The 17,533-nt window shown below is 36.2% G+C and overlaps 1 protein-coding gene across 1 annotated transcript in view; it reads right to left on the bottom strand.

Annotated features, from left to right (window-relative positions):
* The window catches only part of LOC150093727 (mitochondrial glutamate carrier 1-like), a 158,300-nt gene that overhangs the window by 3,943 nt on the left and 136,824 nt on the right, over positions 1-17,533 (bottom strand). The window contains exons 7-8 of the mRNA XM_090412653.1: positions 12,424-12,499; positions 10,800-10,940 (exon numbers count right to left, since the gene is read on the bottom strand). Of these exons, the coding sequence (XP_090268779.1) occupies positions 10,800-10,940; positions 12,424-12,499 (217 nt within the window). The remainder of the gene's footprint in view (positions 1-10,799; positions 10,941-12,423; positions 12,500-17,533) is intronic.

Here is a 17,533-nt window from a genome sequence, read left to right as displayed (position 1 = left end):
TGTACCACAAGGAGCAGTGCTTGGTCCACTGTTATTCAATCTGTACATTAATGAAATTGGGAAGGATTTGACAAGCGACATACAGCTATTTTCTGATGATGATGATGATGCAAAGATAGGTAGGGTAATCAGGAATGCTGTTGATATGCAATACTTGCAGAATGATTTGAATAAGCTGGAATTATGGGTTAATTGGGTGTCAATTCAATGTGAATAAATGTAAAGTCATTCACTTCGGCATGATTAGATATCCAATGCCGTATTATATTGATGGGATTAGGCTAGAAGAAACTGATGAGGCTAGGGATCTTGGCATGCTAATAGATAGGAAGTTGAAGTTCAGGGGCTGGCAAAGATTGCAAATACAACTCAAAAGATAATTGCAATGCTGAAATAAACATTCACATTAAAGATAAGGATGTTATTTTGCCTCTTTACAAGGCCTCAATTAGACCTCACTTGGACTCTTGTGCAGAGGTCTGGTCTCCTGGTTTCCATTGTGATTCCGATACATTGGAGAGAGTATAAAGGAGAGTGTTAAAAATGATATCAGGATTGTGGAATACTGATTATGAAGGTAGATTGCAGACACTAGCAAACAGGAGAAAGAGGGGTGATATGATTGAGACTTACAACTTCTGAAAAGGTCATACAGGATTTCAACTGATGGAATTTATGGAGGGTGTTGAAAGGACAAGAGGGCATCCTTGGAAGCTGAGAATGCAGGCTGCCAAGGGTAGATTTTTCTCTTAGAGGGTGGTGCATGATTGGAATGGATTGCCTTTGGATGTTGTGAAAGCAAGCAGTGTGAATGAATTCAAGAATAAGTATGGTAGCTGGTGTGTGTAGTATGAGTCCCTGACTCTCTGGAGGTGTCTCTTAATAATAATACATACGATTAATTTTTTTTTCAAGAATAGATGAATTTTTACTTACATCTGTTCTTTTAGAAAACTGGAAACATTCCATCCCTTTGTTTTTTTTTACTTCTGCAGGCAGAAATAAGAAAAACAAGTAGTTATATTGTATCACTAAATACAATACAGAAACATTTAGCAACAATGAGTGCAATAAGAGACAACTGGAAGGACCCATCATATACTCCAGAAAGTTTTATTGTTGTACCAAACATTTGTTCTAACACTGTCAAATTTTCAGTTGCAGAAAAAATATGTAACAGCTGTTTATAATGCAGTCACTGAGTAGGGAAAGCACACAATACAATATATAAAACTTGAAATCAGTTCAAATTTCATTTGAGATTTTTGATATCATTAAGGCATTTCACAAATAAGATTCTACTGAAAAAAGTTGCAACCAGCCTGCTGTATAAGTTTTGTAAAACTGTGACTGCCTGATGCAGAAGCAGCATCTGTAGGCTAATGTTAGTTCCTGTCAGCATGAGCAGACACTTCCCAGTTCGAATATGTTAAGAGATCCATAAGAAGATGACAATGTAGGGGGAATATTGTGAGAATAAGAGTGACAGGAGTTAAGAAATATATAAAGTGCAAGCTAGAAAAGTTACAAGTATTTGTGCAGAAATCCAAATCATTGGATGAAGAGATAGAAATGCACAAGAAGATTCAAGAGCTGTTACATAACCTGAATGAGAATTCAGTGATAGGAGCAGATGGGAATGGAATGTTCAACCGCATTGGCCAGGCTCTTGACATATTTGTATAACAACCTGTATGAGTGGGCTTATGGTGTATGCTGAGAGAGGCCTCTTACTTTTTTTTTGAAATAAAAACACCTAGGAAAGGTAATTTTCTTGCATTTTCAAGTTCTAAAGTGAATTTAATTTTATAATGGAAAGAGTTAACAGATGAAAGAAAATTGTGTAACTGTATTTCCAGATTATAAATATGCCATTGACTTATTTTCACCAAAGTGACAGTTTCAGATTTGTAGATAGCAGGAAATCTTTTTCAAAGTTTTCCATGAATAAGTCAGCACATGGAAGAGAAAGAGGAATTCCAAGTGCCAGTCCAGATAGTTGTTTGTAGATTTTTCCATTCCATCAGAAATAATTTGAAATGAGACAATGTCTAAACAGCTGAGAGATGTCAGGAGGGAACAGATCATCTACGAGTGCCATAACTTCATATATAGGAACATTTGTGAACAAAAGATACAATATCTAAACTAGTTAGAATGTCTGTTGGCAAGATAAAAATCTCTTCTAGTTTTTCTACAAATATACCCCTTTGCAAGTTCTTGATGGAGTCTGTATATCTGATTTTTTAGAAGATTAGCCAGATGTTTTTATAACAAATAAGTAGACAAGTTAATACCATCTACGACGAGGAATATTAGTCTTGTGTAACTTGGGCATTCCATATCATCAAATCATGGAGTTAAGAGGGGGGGGGGGGTGCATAGATTTCAACCTGTTTTAAGGTCCATAGACTACATAGTCATGCTGCATAAAAGGCTGTTGGTTTCTTCATGGCTTATCCAAGTAGGATCATAATCAAATGGAGTGCAAGTAGAGGTATCTGAGAGTAAAAATGAAATTTTGGATCTTAAAAGTCCCAACATTCATTAAAGAGCTTTGGTTTCCATCCTTTATATTGGTAGACTTTCTCTCAAAATCACAAATTTCCTGAAATCTCATGACATAAGCTCATTGACTATACAAGCTCTGCTATACTCACCTGAGGACTATGATCCTTTCAACAAGCATCATGGAGTTCACACTATTCCATGTACTTGTGGCCTTGCTTACATAGGGCAAATATCTAGAAGATTGGAAATTCGACAAAAAGAGCATATTGAAGACATTAATAACAACAGAGAAGACAGTTCAAGTCTAGCTTTCCACTTCTTCCACTCACCACACTATTGAATGGGACAAGAGCTCCATGCCATAGAAAACTTCAGTGCTTGCAACATCAAAGAGTCTACAATAATTATCCACTCATAAGGCACATTCAACATAAACCAGGGAATCGAAGTCTCTTATTAGATCTTTCCATATGTCATACTGTAACTTTTCTGCCAATGATCATGCATACTACTGAACAATGTGTGATCCATGCCAGCTGCCATGCATTTGTTTTTTATTTTTCTGTAAAAGTTCATGTTTACCACTTATTATTGTATTTTTTTTTTCTTCCTCCTAACACAGAAGAAGCCACTAGCATATGTGGCAAAACTAGTCGGTTTAGCTATCTATATTATTACGACCTATTAAATCCAGTGTTGATTATCTTTTATCATCATCAAATTCATGATATGTACAGGATATAATAGTACTACCTGAAAAATTTGCATCATTACTAACTTCCTATCTACAATCTGTTACCTGTCAAGACTCCAACATTATCAGATCTTATAAGGCACTTTTTACTGTATCAATGCATCTATATATCTTGGTCTTTCTCTGGATTTTTTTCCTGCCAACCTGGCAGACAACACTTGTTTTGTTAATCTTTCCTCTTCCATTTTGTTTAAGTGACCATACCACCTGAGATTAACTCTGCTAACAGATTTCTAGATGCTAACAATGTAAAGTTCTTTCCTAATATCTTCGGTTTTTAATATAATACTGCCACTAATGCCATCTGTTCACCTCTGTAATCTTTCTTAGGACTCTCATATCTGTGGTCTCTAGTCTTTGGTCAAGTGTTTTATTTCTAACCCAGCTCTCGGATCCATAAGTTAAAATTGGTTTGAACAGTGTCTTGTATACAGCTAATTTAGTGTTTTGACTAATTCCATATAAATTTATTCAGTTGACTTCCTATCCTATCAGCTTTATTGATTCTGTTTTCTATTTCCATATTCCATTTACCTTTTTCACTAAAAATCATGTCTAAGTAGCTGAAACGTTTTACTTGTTCTATAGTTTCTCCATTCATAATACAGTTGATATTTTCAATACTTCTGCCTATTGTCTTTGTCCTGTTACTACTGACTCGTACCAAATCTATTACAACAGTTATTCAATTTAGTCAGGGAATCTTGCAGACTTGTACTGGATTTATTTAGAAGTATAACATCATGTTATGTTTCTGTTATCTTTTTATTATATTCTGAGGAAGCTTTTGAGCTCAATAAGTAACAACTAGAAAACAGCAAAATTTTTCATTCACATTTAGTATGAAAGTGAGGAAATCTTATTTTTGTAGTTAATGTATTTTTTTTTTTTTTAATCCCACACATGGAAGGATGCAAACCTTTATCATGTTGGTGTCATGTTTGAGCAGGCGCAGTTCTAACGAGTGAAATTTGATACCATCTATTAGTATATATATTAGTAACAATTATGCATTTTGGATTACATTGTGTACTGAAACCCAGAGGCATCATGCTACAGAATATTAGTAACAATTATGCATTTTGGATTACATTATGTGCTAAAATCCAGAGGCATCAAGCCACAGAATAAACATTAAATACACTGCACTAAGTGTATTTTTCCAAGCCAAACAAATGACTAAATTTTTGCACAGTTATGCACTGGATTTGTTTTACTTCTGAAAAGTTTGTTAAGAACAAATTACCAATTTTTCACCTTATACATAGGATTAGCACATATATATATATGAGAAGCACCAAACTGAAAAAGAAGCTGCAAGGAAACATTTTATGGTCAAACATTATGCATGGCATTCTGTCAATAAGAATACAGCTGTATATGATTTGTCCTTTTGGAATTTCAGAACAACTAAACAACTTTTACTATTAATGGCAAACTATTTGATTGAATATAATTTTTTGAATTAGTGAATCTTTTACTTATAACACACCAAAGAAAGGGAAAGCAATGCTAGCACCAACTGTTTCAAACAAAAGCAAAGCTAGTGCATATAAAAATACAAAAACTTCTTATCACCTGCCCATTGCAGTTTACTAATAAATGTTAAATTTATTAGTAAACTGCAATGTAATTAGTAAACTTCATCAGATGAAGCACTCAACCAAGGAGGTTCAGGGTTTTTCTAACTCTACCTGGAGGTGAAGAAATGCAAATCAAAACCACAGCTGGCAAAATAGCTTCAAACTTCACTTGTGAATTAACAGCCATACAAACAGCTCTCAAATCCAGTAATAAACATTACAAAAGGAATAACCATCTACAGCGACTCAAAATCTGCATTTGAGGCATTAAAAAATGGAAAAACAAAACTCTCACTGCAGTGGATACCAGCCTATGTAAATATTGAAGGCGAAAGAGCAGACAGACTAGCCAAAGAAGCAAGATACTTACCTCAAATATTACATCCACTTTCACTAACTGATGCTAACTCTGTCGCCAAAATAAGATTGGTAAAACAAACTATCAAGACAAATGAAATCAGTGAAATTAATAAAAATAGAAAAATAACCACAATCATCACCAGACTAAGGATGGAACATTTTAAAGGCATGAAAATTCAGCCAGATGGTAGTAGGAGCTATGAAACATGCAAAAACTGTCCAGGAGTTGAACTAACACCTGTCCAGCAATTGTTGCTGCTCTACAGAAAATTGACAGTAACCCTAGAGAAAAGCTCTACTTAATCAAAGTTCAACAGATTGACACAGATCCACAGTCATATCTAGAAGCTCTTCAGTGGACTTGACAAACATAATTTTTTGAATTAGTGAATCTTTTACTTATAACACACCAACAAAGAAAGGGAAAGTGATGTTAGCACCAACTGTTATAAAAATACAAAAACTTCTTATCATCAAACAAGCGAAAAGATGCAGATGTGTACCTGCCAATTTAACATTTATAATTATTATTAAAATGCAATGGGGCAGGTGTTTTTACAAGTTTTTTTTTTTTTTTTAAAAAGGAAAGATCACTGCAATTTATTTTTTCATCTTTATCTGTGGAGAACATTATGATAGAGAAAGCGATAATTTAAGAAGGGTAAAAAAGGGTCTCCATTGCTATGTGATTGTGAAATTTACCAAGATGTGTTTTTGGTCCCAATTAATCATAATAAGCAGACATCAACTGAAAATTTTCAACAAGATGAATATTCCACTCAGATTAATGTCTCAGTGGAATATTCAAACTCAAAATTGTTAATAGCGAGGAACTTTAGAAAGCTCAAAAATATAACACTTCATTAATTTATAAAACAGTCAAATAATAAAGAAAAAAAATCCTGGAAGCCAGTTAGCTGTATTATCTTAGCAAATCAATAGTAATTAATTTATTTTATGTGAAATTTACATGGTTTTAGCAGTCCCTGTAAGCATAATCGTGTTACATTAGAATATGCTTGAAAATTGAATATAATTGTTCAGTAAAAAACATACCTTACTTTTCACTGTCATCCCTGAAGGCATATAAAGAAACAGTGGTAAGAGTACAGCAAAATCAGACATTTGTTATAACACGAAAGAAGTTATGAATGATTTATTTTTAAATATAACTGTAATGAAGTTCAATATTAATGTTTTTTTTGGTTATCAAGATACTTAATTAAACCTACAATGAGTACTTAAAAGAGAGGAAATAAAAAAGAAGAATGGTATAATATATGTTATTAGCCAGCCAGCCAGTCTTCTCCTTCTCAGATCAGGATGGCAGATCTGAAATGTTCACAGAGAAAATATTAGCTAATATAGTGAATCAATACTGTACTGAGACTTATGAGCAACCCCTATAACAGATATTCATATCAAAACTGGTTTGACAACAGATGATCTTATTAGTTATATTTTTGTAAACATTAAAAAACAACGTTAATCTACATTATGCTTCACTAGTAGCTATGCTAAATATTTGCATGCTTTTTAAATATCTGGCTTCAGTTGAATCAGTAGAAAGATTCAGTATTCATTTGACCAAAGCAGAAAAATTCCTGTTACACAAGTCATAACCACAACCAATCATGAAAAGCCTCCTTTTATATTTTGCATGACCACCTACAAAGGCTTTTGTCATTTGTGATAGACCCTTTCTTTGGTGCTTTTATTTTTTTTTATGTTGGGCCCATATACAAGAGGTTGGCTAGTCAACCTATAGTACATTAGTACCGTATATGGATAGTGGATTGGGAAAGGAGAAACTTGTTTGCATTTCATTTAAAAGCCTGTATGTTGTATTCCTTGGGAAATACATCAGGGGAAGACTATTCCACAGTAGCAGGGATGAAGGAGGAAAAGAAACTTGTTCTGGGGGTTTCAAGGTGTACTGTGAAAGGATGTTGGGCAGCAGCTGTACGTGTTCCACTGGGCTTAGTACAGAGTGGGGAGAATTATTGATGCTGTTTCCGATGAACATTTCCCATGGAAATATTTATAGAATATACAAATCGCAGAGACCAAGCGTCTATGTGAAAGTGAGGGGAGTGAGTTGGTGAGAGATGGTTCATTTATCAGTCTTAATTGCTCTCCTCTGTATTGAGGCAAGCATTCTGAGGGAGCTTTTAGGAGCCCCACTCCAAATGCAAGGGGCAGTATTCGATAGCTGGATGGATTTGTGATTTGTATAATGTTAACAGCTGTTTAGAGGTGAAGTAGTATCTTGAGTGAAAGAGAAAACCTAGTTTTTTGGAACCTGAGGATGCAATGGTTGTGATGTGTTTATGCCAGGAGAGGCTTGATGTCAGGGTAATTCTGAGAAGAGAAATCTCATCTTGTCTGGGAATTCGAGTGTTATCAAAAACAATCTTGGGGGATAATGTTTTTTTTTTTTGTGAGAAATAAGACAGAACTTGGTTTTACTAGCATTGAAGTTCATGAGGCTATCTGATCCCCATTGGAGGTTGGCTTAGAGGTCAGAATTAAGGGCAGTGGTGGTGGTGGTTGATGTTCTGTGGGTTGAAGTGAGTTGTGTAGAGTAGGGTTTATCAAATGAGAGGGAGGAGTTTAATGTGCTGTTGTCTGCAAAACTGTGTATTGGGTTAGAGGTCAACTGAAGTAGGTCATTGATATATAGAAGGAAGACGGTCGGTGAGAGAACTGAACCTTGTGGGACCCCAGCATTAGTTGAATGGTGAGAGGATAGGGAGCCGTCTACCATCACGTGTTCGTACAGACAGGAAGCTGGCAGTTCATCTGCAGAGGTCCTGAGACAGTCCAAATGATGGTAGTTTGTTTAGTAAGCCTTTGTGCCAGACCTGGTCAAAGGCTTTAAAGATATTAAGTGCAACTACTTGGGATTCACTGAATTTCTCCATGGCATTGGTCAAGCGATGGGTGATGTATGAGAGTAGATCTCCTGTTGATTGGCTTTGATGGAATCTGTACTGGTGGTTGCTTAATAGCTGGGTACTTTCAAGGTAGAGCAGGAGTTGAGAGTTGATGATTTTCTCCATCACTTTAGATAGGACTGAAGTGAGTGAGATAGGATGGTAGTTAGATGGCAGTGATTTGTCACCCTGTTTAGGAATGGGGTTGAATAGTCGGATAGCGACTATTTTCCTGATTATAATGAAGATTCCACGCAGAGCCATATGCAAATCATCAGCTTATGCAGAATCGTGCTAGTCGCTGGATAACCCATCGGAAAGGAGCAGAGATAGCCCTCCGTCGCGGCAGAAATTAGTTCGAGTCCAGGAACAGTAGAAAGGACGACGTAGCCAAAAGCTAGGTGCCGAGATAGCCGATCAAAGGATGACCAGAACAACACGTGCTAGTTAAGACCTTCGGAAAGAACTGGGTAATGTAGAGATCTTTGGTATTTGTTACGGAAGTGATAGAAGATAGAAATTTGTGTTTGATTAAGTAATGTGGACAATCCTTAGAGAACATTGATAAGATTTCGTATTTTGAGACAGCAAATTGTCAGGAACGAATCTAATTGTATGTGACTGAAGTAATAAGTGTATTTTGTTTAGTAGATAACGTTAACTATCTCAGTTAACGTTATCTACTAAACAAAATATAAGTGTACGTAAAAAACAATATAAATATATTTGGCATACACTTATATAAACAATATAAGTGTATGCCAAAATACACTTATCATAAAGTACATGTTACACAAGTTGTGTAACATGTACTTTATGAATAGCATGCATGAGAGGATCTTAATTTAGCGTGATATTGTCATTGCTTTCCATTGTTTTATGATTAATACTTTGATCTATCCAAGTGAATTTGATACCTTTAGAATTGTTTAACTATCTTAGGATGAGATTTAGAAGTTTTAGTATTTTGATTCAATTTAGTTGTAATTGTCATTTAGTTCCAATAAACATATTTTATTGCATATGCCTGAGTCATGCCTGAATTTGAGATATCAAATTACCACTTATAAAATTAGAACCATAGCGGGAGAAATTTTAGTATATATATATATATATATATATATATATATATATATATATTTAAGAATAAGGAGCCTGTGTAGCTCAGCGGATGTGGTGTTTGCACACCACCGCACTTGGCCGCACGAAGGAAGACTTGGTTTCGAGTCTAGTCGGCGACTAGAGGAAATTTTTCTAAGCCTTTTTTCGACCGGTTCCCGAGTTAGTCGATCTCTGGCACGGGCAAGCAGGTTTTTCCTCCCGGAAACTCGGGTTTTTCGTCCTGTAAACTCAAGAAAATCGACCGTAGAACCCACATTATTTCAGACATTAAATATATTGTGTTAGGGTTAGGGACCACGAGATGGCGGCACATTTGAGCCGTCTCTCTTCACTGCGTACCGCTTAATTAGTGATAGCCTTGGGCCATCTGTCTCTGATTGGGTACCAGTGGAGATTGAACTGCCCACTCAGTCTCCAAAAGTTAGATAGGGCTAAATGGCCTCGCCTACTCCCGTATATGGGAATAAAAGGCGTTAGCTGATTTTTTTTTTTTTTTTTGATATTTAAGAATAGATCATTGGTGATGACTGCAGAGTACCAATATCTATTTAAGTGTGTGTTAGAGTGTATGCCAATGAATCTAGGAATATTTCCCTGAACTTGAATAAATTCCTGTTATAGGATACTGGCTGGCACAGTATAAATACAAATTTGCCAGTATCTGAAAAGGAAATATCCCTAGGTAGAATCGAGTTAGGCTACACACAAGAAAAGATAAGAGGTTAAAGAAGTATATAAGTTAAGAAAGCAGAAAGAAACAACAACGTAACACCTACAAAACATTGTGAACCTATCTATCACACATTACTAGAATAAGCTAAGGATTACATAATCTGGAAACCCTCATCTAGAGACAAACATAATACTTGTAAGCCATTTCAGGCTTTCAAGAGGTGATGAAAAACTTATACCACTTAAAGATATTCATAAACATCCACATCACAGTGGAATATGAATGCACAGCCTGAAGGTTGGAATGCAGCAATGCCATCCACATGTTCATGTTACACTGTAGGAAGATAAGTTGGGAGACCTACTCTGAAGGCTAAAGGTTACATATCGTGCCAGAAAGAGTTCTGAAAACATCCATATCAGTCAGATTTAAACCTTCAGCCTGCTTTATGACAAGGCAAGAGCATTATCTATTTGGCTACAAGATCCAACATGTAAAATGACAATCATCCCATCTACATATGAATTTTTATAAATCACATTGTGAAAATGGTCACATATTATTATTATTATATGTCCACTGAAAGAGCCAAGGAAACTCGTTAAATCAAGACAGCTCTTTGAAGATAGGGTGGAGGAATCAAAGTGTTACTAATCAATAATTTTCCTCCATGTTCAAAGGGTGGGTTTGTCCTAGAAACATGGTTAAAAATATATGTTTTTTTAAAATTATTATTTTAATTTCAGTGTATGGGAACTCGCCAACTGCTTCAGTAATTAATGTTCATCATTCATACCTCACTCGATGTGCATATTCTGTTACACACACACACTTCAAATAATTATTTAAAGCTCACTCACCCTTTCCGTAATCCTAGAAGCCATTCAGCTACTCCAAGGTAATAAACAGTTTGTGCAATGCCAAAAAGAGGAGCTATTACAATCATTCTGCATCCAGCACCTTTAAAAAAGGCTTGGAGTCCTTCTGTTTTAAAGATTTTCCTGTAGAAGTTAAAATTTTCTATTTCACTTTGCATGGTAATAATAATACAATAAAAAATTATATATTATTTAAAATATAAAATACATTTAAGTTTACCTATTACATGTATATATTATTAGCCAAATGTGTAAACACACACAACACGCTGAGCAATGCAACATAATTAGAAATATTAAAATAAAATGGTCTTTTATAACTACATAGGGTGGTCCATAAGTCAAGAAGGGGTTTAAACATTTAATAACTTTTTATTCTTTATTGTTATAATGAAATACATAACCTGGAGTTTATTTAATAATCAAAAAAGTTATTCACATTTAACCCCTTCATGATTTATGGGCCACTCTATGTGTGTATGTGCGTGCATGCTCAGCATGCATGTGTTGGATAATCTAACTTATTTTGTCATGCTGATGCTCACTATCACATTCAGCTTCATTGCATCCACTTAAGTTACAAATTGCTAGCCCATCATTTGTTCAGTACACAGGTGAATGCTAATAATGGAACATACAACAAGAAAGTGGTGTTAAACAATGGGTCAGAAACCCTCGTGCATTTTCTTCATTCTTTACATGCTATGTGGAGATATCCTCATAGTTATCTAGCTTTGAGCCCTTTAAGCAGCCTCAAATAGAATCTAAGCACTTTGTATAGGAAAATCAGAAAATCAAGTATTTCAGAAGATATACTTTTTATTTAAAAAAAAAAAAAAATTAAATGGATAAACTGTACTCCTGTTTGACAGTTTGCTCCAAATGAATCATCCATAATTAATCTAACCATTCACTCCTTAAAACCAGGATCTCAATTCTTGCTTTTTGATTCCTAGGGGAAAATTTGTTTAAAAACCATGGCAAAAATCTCACAAAAATGAGAGTTTAAAACAGCAAAAAGTTATGTGTTATGTTAATACTTGTCCAAATAAACTGATGGCTGCTGCTAGAATATACACTAAGGTGAGGGTAAAAGTGATCATAAACAATGAATCAAAACATAATTTGTTGGTAGTCATTTGAACTTGGAAGGGCTCTGGTTATAAGATAAACACTCATCTCATGGATGAAAAGTATTATTACAAAACATTAAACATAGTATTATAAACTAACAATGCAATAGAGATAAATGGCTTAACTATAATATAGGATTGTACTAAGTATTTGACATTAAGAGACTTGTTTCTTAATTATCACAATTTTTTAATAGCATGTATCTTTTATGAATCATTGATTCTGATGACCTAAATTAAGGGAAAAAATTCTTGAATCTGCATACATATAGCATGTTGTCATGCAAAAAAAAAAAAAAAATTCAAATTATTTCATACAGAGAATCCAATCAGAGTAGAAAGCATAATACAGTTCACTATTTAAAGAAATGTAGTGGATGATATTTCTGTTATGCTGCTCATTCAGTTTAATGTAAATAAACCGTCTCAATGCTATATATAAAAATTTTTAATAACTTTTCAGTCATACTTACAAAAATGCATCTGGAATCCCTGAATATGTCATCTCACCACTTCCTTTTTTTAGTAACTGTAATCTTGTCTTGACCACTACAATAAAAAAGAAAATTATGTATTAGGTCATGCATACATATGCAAATTGTATTTGCTTATAGTATGAATCACTATTGACTATCCCCCCCCCCCACTATTAGTGGCACCGATATTCTCCTCTTGAGGCAACATGTGATATTCTCCTCTTAAGCCCACAGTGTGTTTCTTCAAGGAAAAAGGATGACATTCATCAAATTAACTTTTTATACTATTGGCTACTAACATTAACCACAGACAATGAGATATGGAGTGATTCTGCACATATCAGTACAGGACTCACTGGTCCTAAACTTATCTTTATGTATCTACTAAACATCCCATCCTATCTTATTATGGTATGCAAGGCTGTAAGAGCACAGTATGATACATGATATAGATCCATGGATACTTACTTACTAAATAGCTTAAGGAAATTACAATGTACCATAGAATATACATTAAAATAAATTTTAATACACTTCCAATATTTCGGCCACATCATGTTACCATTTTCACAGGAACTTAGAAACAAGACATGCACGCAAGCACAATACACAGTAAATGAGGATGAAGCACGAACCTATTTTTTCTCCTAAAAGTCCTGATGGTGCCCCCCAAGCAGGCACTGTAGGTATTCTTGGCCGTTTGGACTGAAAGTCTTCTGATGTAGGTTTCCCAAATTTGGGGCAGTCTCATGCAACCAAATTTGTTGAGGTTTGGGTTGTTTCTTAGGGCTGAGGCTGATTCCATGAATAGCCTTTCGTATTTAAATTTACTACAGTGTATTATCATGGATTTCTTCCACCGTATTCTATGGCAAGACCAGAGCGGCTATATTGGTGAAAAAAATTAAGCTATTTAGTAAGCATATATAACCAACATCTAAGCCTTTCCACGAGAATGAAGATCCATGGATAGGAGAATGGCTCAACACAATGTAATATCCTAGGCAGCATGTATATATACTCATGTTTCTTACTCAAAATGTAAACTTCAAAAAGAATATTAACAGATTCTTTGTCTCCTGTTCTCTCACTCTCACACACACACACACAGAGAGAGAGAGAGAGAGAGAGAGAGAACAGCACACCAATTTGCTTTAGGTTCTAAAATTCTTGTGTGGGAGTGATATATAAAACTTTCATGTGTTTAGTCAAGATGGTGAAAAGAATTACAGTGCTGGTAGGTATGACAAGGATAGGAGATTTCTTGGATCAGTGCCATGGCATCTAAAACTGCAAGGGTTGGATGTTGACAGTGCATGGGAAGTGGTAAAGGCGTGTTTCAGAGAGGTAATGGCAGATTCTAAGGTCAGGAGAGTAAATCAAGTGGGATTAAATAGATGAATATCATCAAGCTGGGGCAGGGGGGGAAACAATTGTGGAGGGAATTTAAGGAGAAAGGTGACCAGCAGGCACAGGTCAGATGGGTAACTAGTGTCGTAAGGCAAAAGCAGAGTATAAAAGAAAGTTAGCAATGCGAGCTAAAGATAATCCCAAATATAGTTGAACCGCCGTTGTGGAATGCCTCTTTTCTCGAACAATTCGATTCCTGAACATATTTTCTGAACAGGCAAATGGCAACCACGTGCTCCATGTGCTAAGCTGTAAGGCGGGAAAGCGTCAGTTACGCGGCAGTCTTCGTTCAGTGTAGACACATGCTTGAATTTGCAGTGAGTTTTCTTGATTTTCTTTGTGTTTTTTTTTTTTTTCCCATAAATTATTATTAATTAAGCCACCATGGGATCGGAGAAGAATAGTGATAGCAGCAAAGCAAAAAGAAAAGTTGTTAGAACCACGACAGATGAAAAAAGAAATCGTATCCAAACATGAAAATGACATTCGTGTCTCGAATCTTACTATGCAGTTCGGTATGGCGAAATCAATGATATGTACAATACTCAAAAATAAAGAGGCGATCAAGAGAGCTGATGTTGCAAGAGGAGTGAAAGTTCTTACTAAACAAAGATCGCAGATGATTGAAGAAGTGGAAAAATTGTTGCTGATTTGGATAAACGAGAAACAGTTAGCTGGTGATAGTGTTTCTGAGGCTATAATTTGTGAAAAAGCAAGGCGATTACATGATGACCTGTTAAAGAAAAACCCTGGTACGAGTGCTGATACTGATGTGTTCAAAGCTAGTAGAGGGTGGTTCAAGAAATTTAAGAGGAGAAGCGGCATACATAGTGTGGTTAGGCACAGGGAGGCTGCGAGTTCGAACAAAGAAGCTACTGAGAAATATGTGCAAAAAGGCTGAGGGTTTTCTTACCCAACAAGTGTTCAACTGTGATGAAACTGGCCTATTTTGGAAAAAACTGCCAAAGAGGACCTACATCACTCAGGAGGAAAATGCATTGCCAGGACACAAGCCAATGAAGGACAGGCTGACTCTTTTGCTATGTGGAAACACAAGTGGGGACTTCAAGGTCAAGCCACTGCTCGTGTACCACTCTGAGAATCCGAGAGTGTTTAAGAAAAATAACATGATGAAAAGTAAATTGCCTGTTATGTGAAGGGCTAACAGTAGAGCTTGGTTTATTGAGTGGATCCATGAAGTCTTTGTCCCAAGTGTGAGAAAATACCTTCAAGAAAAAAATTTGCCTTCTTGTGATGGACAATGTTCCTGCTCACCCTGCAGGCTTGGAGGACGAGTTAGTGGAGGAGTCTGATTTTATCACAGTGAAGTTCCTGCCCACTAACACAACTTCTCTAATTTAGCCCATGGACCAGCAGGTCATTTCGAACTTTAAGAAACTCTATACCAAAGCACTGTTTTAAAGGTGTTTTGAAGTGACCTCTGACACAGAATTAACACTCAGAGAATTCTGGAAAAATCACTTTAACACCCTCCATTGCTTAAGTATCCTTGACAAAGCCTGGGTGCAAGGGACTTACAGGACCATGAACTTGTGACCAGATTGTATAGCAGACAGAGACACTGAGGCTGAGCATGTTGGTCTTGTCGATGATACTGTGTCTCTGGGCAAAAGCATGGACTTGGAAGTTGACAATACTGATGTGGAGAAGTTAGTGGAGGATCACAACACCTTCAGAAGGAGCAGCAAAAGACAGAGGTGGAGGAAATGTCTTCAGACACAGAGGAAGGGATTGAGGATGTTCCTAGTTCTTTGATTAAAGAAATGTGTGCGAAATGGGGTGAGGTGCAAAGTTTTGTGGAAAGAAAAGCACCCTCACAAAGCTGTAGCAAACCGCATCATAAATCTTTTCAATGACAGTGCCACGTCTCACTTCAGAAACATTTTAAAATGCAGGCAAAAACAAATCTCATTGGACAGGTTTTTAGTGAGACAGAGGCCCAGTGTGTCTCAAGCAGTTAAGTGGTGCCAAGAGACAGAAAAGAGAAAGAGAAAAAAATGCAGAAGGACAGTAACCTGATGTTTTTATGGAAGGGGACTCCCCTTACGCATATCCTCCCACTTATGCCATCAACTCTCTTCCATATAGTTAAAGTGAAGTTAAATTTCTGTCTATATTTTATCTATTTATTGTGTTTATTCTTCTTATGTAAGATTTTATACATTTCATTATGCTTGTAAACGATCTTATGCATAACGTACTGTTGTAAAGGTTTAAATAAACAATCATCTGAGGTTCGGGAACAGATTAATCCATTTTACATTAATTCTTATGGGAAAATAATTGCCAGCCTGAGTGGTTAACGTATCCGCTCTCCCACCAAAAGGCTCTGGGTTCGAATCCCGCCGTGGGCATGGATGTTTGTGATTGTCTGTGAAAATATTATTGGTGGTGATCGGCGGCAGATAGCATTGGTGTAGTTGTGGCGGTTGGTGGAGACAGAGTTGTAGAGCAAGTGCCCTCCCTCGATGAGTCTATGGACTCCCTGGAGGTGTCAAATAATAATAAAATGGTTTCAGTTTTCAAACTGATCGGTTTCCGAACAGTCTTTAGGAATGAATTATGTTCGATAACCGAGGTTTCACTGTAGTTCTCTCGATATGCTGCAAGTAAAAGAAAGAATGTATATGGCAGAATGATTTTAATGAATGCTGATCGAAGGGAGGTAACTGAATTAGTCAAAATAGTAGAATTATTAAGTGAACACATTGCAAGAGTATATCATTCAGGTGGTGATATTGCAGGAATGAGAGAGCTAAAGGCTTAAATGGGAACTGGGGTAAATGAAATGGAGGTGCATAGCATGTTACAGAACTTAATGTGAATACAGCTGTGGGACTGGATGGTATACCGACTCGAGTTTTACATGAAGCAGCGAGACAATTGTCCGTGCCCTTGATCATATTGTTTAATCTAAGTCTCAGCTCTGGGTTAGTCCTGAGGGGGTGGAAGAAGGGAAATAGTTCCATTGCATAAAGGAGGCTCCAAGACTGATGTAGCAAATTACTGACCAATCAGCATATCAGGAGTTGTTGTCAAAGGTCAACATATTGGAGAAGTTGGTCAAGAGCAAAATACAGGAATGGATAAATGGAAATTAGAGCATTATGGTTTTGTGAAGGGTAAGTTGCATTTTATAAATACAGTAACAGCTGAGTTGGATAAAGATAATGGGTTTACAGTCATACTGCTGGACTTTGCAAAGGCCTTTGACAGGATACAACATGGAATTCTAATCAGTAAACTGCAGCACATGGGAATGGATAGGGTTGGTAAGATGGTGGTTGATGGAGAGATATCAGAGAGCAGTTTATTCAGGAGTAGAGTTCAAAAGAAGGCCTGTGACTAGTGGCATGCTGCAGGGTTCTGTTCTAGAACCGCTATTGCTTAATTTGTACATTAATGATATAAGAAAGGATCTGAGATGAACTGTTCAGTTATTTGCTGATGATGCAAAGTTGGGTAGAGCAATAATTAATACAGATGACGTCAAAATTTTGCAGGATGATTTGGATAGATTGGCAGGCTAGGCAAAGGAGAATGGATGTCACTTTAACGTGGCAAAGTGTAAGGTTATGCATTTTGGGGTGAAAAGATTACCAGCTGTATACCACATTGGTGGAACTGTACTTCAGGAAATTGATGAAACCAGAGACTTGGAGTGTTAGTGGATAGG

This window comes from Typopeltis vanoorti, chromosome 23 (assembly GCF_054136105.1).
Source record: "Typopeltis vanoorti isolate ZY-2024b chromosome 23, IOZ_Tvanoo_1.0, whole genome shotgun sequence".
NCBI lineage: Eukaryota > Metazoa > Arthropoda > Arachnida > Uropygi > Thelyphonidae > Typopeltis > Typopeltis vanoorti.
The sequence above is the reverse complement of the archived record's forward strand: the minus strand, read 5'-3'. Positions and strand labels throughout refer to the sequence as shown.